Source organism: Syngnathus acus, chromosome 6 (assembly GCF_901709675.1).
Source record: "Syngnathus acus chromosome 6, fSynAcu1.2, whole genome shotgun sequence".
NCBI lineage: Eukaryota > Metazoa > Chordata > Actinopteri > Syngnathiformes > Syngnathidae > Syngnathus > Syngnathus acus.
The window spans coordinates 1,094,860-1,104,146 of NC_051092.1; the positions used below are offsets into that span (position 1 = coordinate 1,094,860).

A 9,287-nucleotide genomic window follows, 5' to 3' on the forward strand; every position below is an offset into this window, starting at 1 on the left:
TTTTTTTTTTGTCTAAGTACATCACTTCACGTCCACTCAAATAAACATCGCCGTCCATCTCATTAGCCAATGTCACACTGCATTTTCAGCATTGCGCACTTCTGCTGAGTCACTCACAATAGTATTGAAACTTTTTAGCATATTCTGCATCTGTTTTCAATATTGATTTCAATATCCTTCTTTAAGGATCTTTATATTTTGGCACTGGTGACTTTTAGGTATTTTTTTATTCTTCTGAGAATTTCTTTCCCCGCATATTTACTCATCCCCCTCAGGAACATGCAATGAATCTTAATCGGCATTTTTTGAAGAATTCTTTGGGTTTATTAAAAATGTTTTTGGTTTTGGGAGGAATTTCTTTTTTAAGTCTGCCAGAGCACCCAGACACACTCAGCCTATCTCCAGCGTCCCCGGATAAATCGGTTTTGAGAACCGTGTCCTAAATTTTAGTGACTTAAACCTCATCGATCATGTTAATGCGTGTGTCAGATGTAATCATATCAAGTTCTGTTGTTATTTTTTCCAGTTTGTCCCAGTGGCAGATATGGAAGGGCCTGTGGCGAAATTTGCCGTTGCACCAACAACGGCACCTGTAACCCCATTGATGGCTCCTGCCAGTGCTTCCCTGGATGGATCGGGCAAGACTGCTCCCAGGGTTTGTCCGCCACCAAAACAATTATGTTCCCCTTTCAACCGAAATTTCCCCCAATTTTACAACCTACACATTTCCCATGACATTTTCCCCAACCTGTTCACATAAATCAAAACGTATGACGCCAGCAGATGATTGATGATGCTGATTGTGTAACCAGGCTTTATTCAGGACTACTCTACATTTCAAATGTAGATGTTATTTAGCTTTAGGCAATGGAGGCTGATGTAGTCCTTTTATTGCAAATACATAATAGAGCGCTTGAGCAGAAAAAGCTTGCAATGAATATTCTGCAACGATCTGCGTCAGCTCATCATGTCCCCGTTGTACCCTCCTCACAAGTGTCCGTTGTGTGCAGCCTGTCCCTCGGACCGCTGGGGCCCGGATTGTCTCAACTCGTGTAACTGTCACAACGGAGCTCAATGCAGCGCCTATGACGGAGAATGTCGATGCGGATCCGGCTGGACCGGGCTCTACTGCACGCAGCGTGAGTCCTTCAGCAAACACACAGTGTCACCTAGAGGTTGCGTGGCTCAACTACAGCAGACGGACGGACTCCATTGGAAACATCTGGACAGTTGCTAAAAGCTACTTTATCATTTAGATTCGAATTGAAGGCCGCATAAAAATTCATACGGTACTCAGTGTAGACAATATCATTGGGTCTCATATTTTCTTCATACGCTGTCATAGAAAATCTTTTTCTATTCACAACTTTGCCACTCAATCAACATCTTCCGCTGCAGTTGGAAATATTTTGTCATTCGTGTTGTCCCTAATTCTGTTGAAATGTTATTGATTTTGCCGCCGGCTTGCAAAATGACCTTGGCTCTCAACATCGTGTTCCCATCTCTTCCGCCGCTCCGTCCCAGGCTGTCCCTCGGGCTTCTACGGCCGGGATTGCTCCGAAGTGTGTCGCTGCCAGAACGGCGCCGAGTGCGACCACATCACGGGCCTGTGTGTTTGTCGAACGGGATTCATCGGGACGAGTTGCGAGCAGAGTTTAGTGGGCCCGCCGCATTTAGCTTTGTGCAAAAATCGCCCAGTGGATCAAAAATATGAGACGTGCTATAAATAATTTTTTATCCAGCCGCTCTCTAAGTGCTTTAATTTTGCAGTAATGCACCTCTTCTCCACGCAGAGTGTCATTCGGGTACATTTGGATACGGCTGTCAGCAGCTGTGCGAGTGTCTGAACAATGCTACCTGTGACTACGTGACCGGGACATGCTACTGCAGCCTGGGATACAAAGGAATCCGCTGTGATCAAGGTGAGGAGACGACTCCGATGAGAAAAAGATCTAAAATGAATGATATTCATCTATGTGGAGCAACGGAACGTGAATGACAATTAAACAAAGGAAATAAAAATATGCTAGAGGTGTCGCAATGGATTCATCGGCAACTAATCGATCATCAAATGAATCGATTATTTTGATAATCGATTCATCGTTGAGAGACATTTTTCGACCTTGAATTTGTCAAAATGTTCGAATTTCAGCCTCTTAACTATAAATAATTTCAAAATACAGCGAGGTAACTTTATTTTTGGGCACAAAAAAAAAAAAAGAACTCAAAGCCACTCGCCATTATTCTGTGTACAGCGTCTCTCATGATGGAGGAGCTGAACCCCTACACCAAGATTAGCCCGGCCCGCGGCTCGGAGCGCCAGTCCGCAGGCGCAGTCATGGGCATCATCTTCCTCCTCCTCATCATCATGGCCATGCTCAGCCTGTTTGTGTGGTACCGACAGAGACAGCGGGAGAAAGGACACGAAATCCAGCCCAGTGTGTCGTACACGCAAGCCATGCAGATGACCAACGCTGACTATTCGCTCTCTGGTGAGAACCGCTCGGATTCTTTTCGTCACGTTCAACTCGGAAACTTCTCTCTGAATCATTTGAAATCCTCAGAGTGTGGAAGCACGGTGGCCATAAAAAGCAGCGCAGCTGAGGTCGTTCCCAATCCAAGCGGTAGCGGTAGCGGGAGCCAATGCTTCGCCAACCCCAGCTACCACACGGTGGCCCAGTGCAACGTCGTCTCAACCATCTCCAGCAACCTGGATGCCACTCTGACCCTCAAAGTACGCTCACACGCCACACAAAGTGCGTTTTCCCAATCAAATCAACCGCTGTTTTTTTTTTTACGCAGTCCAGCACTCTAAAAAGCCGAAACAGTTCCGACTGGAGAGCCTACTGCAACCTCAACGATCTGGGTGAGTTTTTCCCTCATCCGTCATGACTTTGTGTGTCCTTTGTGGGCCTGCACTCATGGCCTGGCCTCCCTGCTGTGAATGAAGATGAACCACGGAGTCTTTGTTAGGGGGGAAAAAAAAACACCTTTGCTCTCATTTTCATTTGATATGCGGCTTAGCGGTCCTGAGGAGAACACGGGTCAGCGAGAGCTCGTTAGTATGCCTTCTCACCCTGTGTTGGATTTCTCTGTGATGGTTTACGCCAGGTCACCTACTGCACTCGAGGGATGTGGATTAGAGGAGCATTCATAATTGCTAAAATAGTTTAATGGCCTCATGAGAATACCAAGTGCTTGATAGAATACTGTATATTGAATATAAATCATCAGACCCTCTTTGGGTGAACATGATGTAATAATTAAAGCCACATTTTATGTCGAATTGTTTTTTTATATCCTGTACTTGAGGAAAAAAGTAGACTGAAATGTGCTTAAGTGCTAAATGAAAAGGAAGTTTTTCCAATGACACAAACAACTCTCCGCATAATAGTTTCCCTCTTTTATTCATTTACATAGTGCTTGTAATAATAATCATGCATGTTTTTTAACTCAGTGTTGACTTTCATTAACTTTTATGCTAGCAAGCTAATGTGCTCCCAGTTCCATAGCTTTTGCAGATGTTGTGAAGTGAATTAAAAAAATATTAATTAGCTCGAGAACAATGAGGGGGAGGAAGAAAAAATACATCATATTTGTGTGGGTTCTTTTTTTTTTTTTATTGTGGATAGAAAAAATTGTTATGCCAGAAGCAAGTAAATTTTAAGCTGTCACCAGGCGCAAAAGCCATTGGCCACATATTTTTGTAAGCGATCAAACAAGTCTCCGGATCTGTTGTCATCCTCATTAGTGCTCCCTGCTTCTCATTTTTTCCATGAGGCTGCTTTTGCCTTTTTTCTGCCTCAAAGTCCCCAAGATCACACCCAATCAAGATATGAACACAGTTTATATTATTATTACTATTTTTTTATTTTTTTTTTACATTGCTTCATCAGCCGTCCACAAAAAGTAACAAGCCTGTTTTGTCAGGCAGAACAGTTTCAGACTTTTCATCTAGATGGCAATTAACCTGTGTTAATTGAGAGTTGATGTTGCATGAGATTTTTTTTGTGAAATATAAATTTGGGCTCGATGAGGATAAATGTGTTTTTTGATTTTGGCCGCGTCGCTTAGCATGCAGCAGAATGCAAGCGCTCCGTGATGGAAGGCTATGAAGAATCTCTTCACCATGATTTTGAAAATACCACACCTTGACCTCTGTTGACTGAAGGAGGTTATGGACGCGTGACAATTTGTAATTCAAAAAAGTACTCTCATTGTCATATTCTAAAAAGGAGTGCCACATTGCGCCAAAACAAAAAGTTAGCCACAGATTGTGTCAATTATGCAACATCTGACTTTCATGTTTTGACATTTGTAGCAGATGTTCAACAGGGGGAGACGCCGGCTCCGAGAGGCTCCAGAAAGGGTAAATAATTAATTTTCAGCAACACTGTGCATGTGTGCGTTAGTGTGTTTTTGTCTTGTTCAGCATTCCCAGCACTCATAATTAAGTCTGTCCTCCAAGAGGAAGTCAAAATCGTCTTTACATTAATATCTTGTATGAGTCCCCACTAGTCCAAACATGATATTCATATTGGAATCGTCCAGCTGTTTTGATCACTCATTTTGCCTTGTGCTGTCGACTGAAAATGACATTGAATGTCACATGAGCACTCGAGAAAACAGGTGAGCCATGACGGTCGTTACCTCGGCCCCGGAGGACTGTGATGTCATTTCCATTTGGTATGAAGTCATAAAATGGCCGCCCCCAGAGAAAACAGATGGATTTAGCTGCTTAATTCATATTTCAAAGGCACAATATTGTGCTTAGACTTATCAGGGCACATTGAATATATTGTCGAAAATAGTTTTTTTTGCCGTGACTTATCCTTTCAATCAATTCAACCAAATGATGTCAATCAGTACCTGAGTGTAACCCCCAGTGTTCTCATATCCTCCATGATTTACGTGAAGATCTTTTTGAACAAGATTATGATGAGCCGCACTTTTCTTCCAATAGTAATTGCCCTCCCTCCGTAACACATTATTTGGTCTCCCACACTGTGCGGTCGCTGGCGACTGCGAGAGACCCGAGGGTGTGACGAGTGCTCTGAAGTAGCCATGCTGTGGTCCATAATGAGGCCTCATAGACTGGCTGATGAGACTGTTATGGCTGTGATGAGTCATCCGCTCGCTCCTTCCAGATTACCTTATACCGCTTTTAGTTCATCGTGGCAAAAGAACTTTTGTGCTGTGACTGATTATGCGCGTCTCTGCTACGGTAGATTACGTCAAGGGTTCCATGTGCAACAACAGTTCCTGCTCCTTGAACACCGAGAACCCCTACGCCACAATCCGAGACCCGCCTGGACTGGCGTGCAAGCACACAGAGAGCAGCTACGTGGAGATGAAGTCCCCCTCCCACCGCGAAGTTCCCTTCGGGGGCACCGCCACCCTCCTGGGAAGCACCAGAGGGAACATCTATGATGTTGGTGAGGATTATAGTTGACGAAAACAAACAACAAAATAAGGAAAAACTATTTCGTTGATGAAATCAAATATTTTTGGAGCGTTACCACCACCTTACGGTCACTGGTGGTACTGCATCAAAAGTATCTGCCAACCCACCAAAAGAAAGATTAACGACTGGAGATTTTGACAGTCTGAGCTCTAATTTTAAGATAGAAAAGTGGCAGATCTGACCAATCTAGCAAAAAAGTGTGACGACGCTGACTGTCCTCCCCCTTTTTGTTTCACCCCTCCCTTTCTCCCTCAAGCCATGGCAGAGCCCACGGTGAGTGTTTTGCAAGGGCCCAACGGGATGGCCACCGGCTTCTCCCAGAACCCGTATGAGCTCTCCCGCGGCGGCCACATCCCGCCCCACTATGACATTCTACCTATGCGCCACAGCCCCACGCACACACCCTCGCCGTCACACCAGGAGAGCCCCAGCTCCCTCCTCTAGAGAACCCAACGCTGGAAAGAGTCCGTCAATTTTCATACCGCCACTTTATGTGGTCAACAAGGACATGACAGCCACAGCTCTTTTGGACCCGAAAGGAAAGCCCGCACACCAGCAATCATTCACCTATTTTATTTTCCTTTCCCAGATCCCCCAATCTGCTTCTAGGGTCTTTATGGACGCTCTGGAGCAGAAGGTGAATCTCCCACAGGGAGATAAGGCTGCCATGCTTGGATTGAAAGGATAAGTTATTTACAGGGACAGAGCCATCCTTCACTTTAGTTTATAGAACGGCCAAATGGGGTTGACGTGAGTAACGCTTGTGCCTCCGCCAGTTAGGATTTATCATGTGCAGCAGGGGTGGGAAAGCTTTTGTGCTCAAGGGCCACATTTACTTTTAAAAATGGCTGGCTAAAGAAGAATGTTTTAAAGGAGGGGGGGGGTTGCAATTTTCAAAAAATAAATACTTTCTATCATATTTAACAAAAATGTCAGTTTGACTTGATAATGTGGAGAAAAAAACAGCTGACTCCGCCCCCATTTTTTGCCTGTAATTTGATGACACAAAAAAAACTATAAAAGCACCTTGCATAATGGAGTGTTACTATCAAACTAAATGTTTTCATTTTCAACTTTTTTTTTTTTTTTTTGCAAGGTGGAGTTTCTTGCGAATGTGTGACAAATGATTGACCACCAGTCACTCCTTTTGTCTCTGGTTGTTTTTCCTCAGGCGGGATGGTTTCTTCTAGCTCAAAATTGAGGTTGAATTTTTTCCACACATTTATTATATAAGACAATAAGTTTGTGTAAAATAGTACCCGTGACCTTAGGACAAGCCGGATAGAAAATAGATGGATGGATGTTTTTTATATCTCATTCCCATTTTTAATTATTACTTTAATTAACCAATTATTTAATCAAATAAAGAATGCAATGATTATTTCACTAATATTTCATTATTTTAAGTATATAAAATAAAGCAGCTGGTAACAAAGTAAAAATTTAATACTCTTGATAAAGTATGGCTCAGTGGGCCAAACTTGAGAACGAAGCGGGCCCACCCCTGATTTACAAGAGATTGTCAGACGTAGGTGACATGATGAGATCAATTGCAGTGTAAACCTTGGAAAAACATGACCTCATTGATTTATAAAAAAAAAAAAAAAAGCATGGATACAAAATAATGTCATTCACAGTCAGTCTCTGTCTTTGCTGTGTGCCAGTAATGAGCACACGGCAATGAGATGCCGGGTCAAAGTGAAGAGCTTCGTTTGTGTTGCAGTGTAAATGAGGTTGTGATATTTGGGTCAGCAGAGTTTATGCACTGACTGCATCAAAAACATGTCTCAACTTTTGGATTTGCTCCTCATTATTGAACTGACTGGATCTTGTGTTGTTTTTCTGTGCCGGAACTTTTCTTGCAAATGTCTGTACAGGGTGTCAAAGAAAGATGGTTTTGATCTTTATATTTATGCTATTTATACAGCTAATTTATTTGTTTATTTATGTTATTAGTGGTGAATTACATTTAAAAAAAAAAAAAAAAGATGAGCATGAACACATTATGGCTACCCACTGATGTACATAACACCAACCCGTCAAATTGATCTTCTTGTGAGATGTAATTTTGTGAAGCGTTTTAAAATGGAATTCTCTCTCTATCGCTATCTTGTGAGATTGTAAATTAAATTTTAGATTTTATCCACGCACAAAAAAAATATTTTATTTGACCAATTCAACCTCCACAAATATGTGCCATTACATTTGGGGGGAAAAAAAAAAAAAGAGAAATCATCTGCATTAAATAAATGTTATTTGAATTGATTGGTTGATTTTGTCACTTGCATCACGGCCTCTGCGGAAGCAATAACGTGTTGACAATCATTACTCGAACTGCATTTCGTCTGTACTGGACATGATGCACCTTACTTAATTTCCTGTGACTGTTTTGTCTCTAGAGGAGTTTTCTTTTCTTGACCACTTGCTGTCATATCGATGCTGTTTTTTTGTTTTGGTATATTTCGGATTAAAAAAGCCTTTTTGTGTCATCGCAGCCGTCTTTTAGTCAGGTTCATGTTTAATGTATTGCATTCATTTGGTCATATTTAGTGTGCTGGTCACGGAAGTAATGGTGTTTCATGTTAAATATGTAGCATAAATATTAAATACATCATTAAAAAAAAGCTAGCAATCCCCTTTGTGAAGAAAACATGGCGGCAATGATGTGTACAGACCTGTGGACCATCATGGCCGTTTGTTTTTATGTCTTTTATTTTTTTTGTATTTATTATGTTGGCAGTTCTGGTCGTCCATAGTACATGCCACCACGATGAACTCAATTGTCCATTTCTGGCATTGGCACAAGCTAGCAAGCATTGATGTTGCCCTCCAGTGGCTCCTTTCACCTCTCCTCTCTTGTTTCCCAGTATGGCTGCCATGCGCCAGCAGACTCAACATACCTTCTGGACGACCTGAGTAACTTGTGTTCACGACAGGAAAATGTGAACTCCGACACAATGGATTTGGCAATCTGACTCTTGCTCCTTGTACGTGACAGGTGACTATTATGATTTACTTGAACAGTTTTTGTTTTTTCCAGTCTACACTAAAAGATGAATTTGTAATGATGTGCAATATACCGGGCATATATCTCGTGTTTATTTTCTTTTAGATTAGAAACTCAAAACAGAGCTGGAGATTGAGTGTTTTCAAATCAATCAAAACTGGAGTGGAGATGATTAACCCAGCAGAGTTTTATGTTCCACTGGTACTTAGTCTTTGTTTTGGGCTCAAACTGCAGACACACAATTCTATTAGCATTTTTCAGCCAATTGCCTGAAGTCAGCTCTTTCATACTGACTTTCACTGCTTAATGTTAGGGCGCGTGGCGAAAACAATGTTAATTTTTAATGGCTTCATTACTGCTTACAAGCTGCGCTAAATGCTATAACAGAGACTCAAGTTTGATCATGGTCATAAAGAGCTGATTGTGAACTCACTTGTAAACAAAGTTGTACTTCTCTGCATTCAAACTAAATATGTGGGCCTGTCAATTGAAAGACACAGAAGGTTTACTGTGCATTATAAGTTAACTACAGTTGTGCCTTGACTTTCAGTTGTGCTGTTTGATTAGCTTTTAACTCTTATTCACATTATTAAAACAATGTCCTTTCAATCAATCTCAGCAACTCATTGAATTAACGACAAATACTGTAACTGCGCACGTTGGCCGCTAGATGTCACCAAGAAACAATTCAATGCATTTCCTCAACACACAAAAGGGAGAAACTAACATGTTAGCGTGCACCAAACTTGTTTGTAAAACATTTGAGTGCTTCTATTTATGGCTTGTTTTTCCATCCAAACCTTTTGCTTTGCATCA

At 41.9% G+C, this 9,287-nt stretch overlaps 1 protein-coding gene across 2 annotated transcripts in view; it reads left to right on the forward strand.

The window, feature by feature from the left end:
• Positions 1-6,468, forward strand: part of megf11 (multiple EGF-like-domains 11) — a 57,006-nt gene extending 50,538 nt beyond the window's left edge. The window contains exons 17-26 of one of the 2 annotated variants that reach the window (XM_037254873.1): positions 527-655; positions 1,011-1,139; positions 1,525-1,653; positions 1,794-1,922; positions 2,256-2,492; positions 2,565-2,734; positions 2,803-2,866; positions 4,322-4,369; positions 5,229-5,435; positions 5,721-6,468. In XM_037254873.1, the coding sequence (XP_037110768.1) occupies positions 527-655; positions 1,011-1,139; positions 1,525-1,653; positions 1,794-1,922; positions 2,256-2,492; positions 2,565-2,734; positions 2,803-2,866; positions 4,322-4,369; positions 5,229-5,435; positions 5,721-5,908 (1,430 nt within the window). In that variant the 3' untranslated portion in view covers positions 5,909-6,468. The remainder of the gene's footprint in view (positions 1-526; positions 656-1,010; positions 1,140-1,524; positions 1,654-1,793; positions 1,923-2,255; positions 2,493-2,564; positions 2,735-2,802; positions 2,867-4,321; positions 4,370-5,228; positions 5,436-5,720) is intronic. The other variant, XM_037254874.1, reaches the window with a different exon arrangement.
• Positions 6,469-9,287: the final 2,819 nt, after the last annotated feature.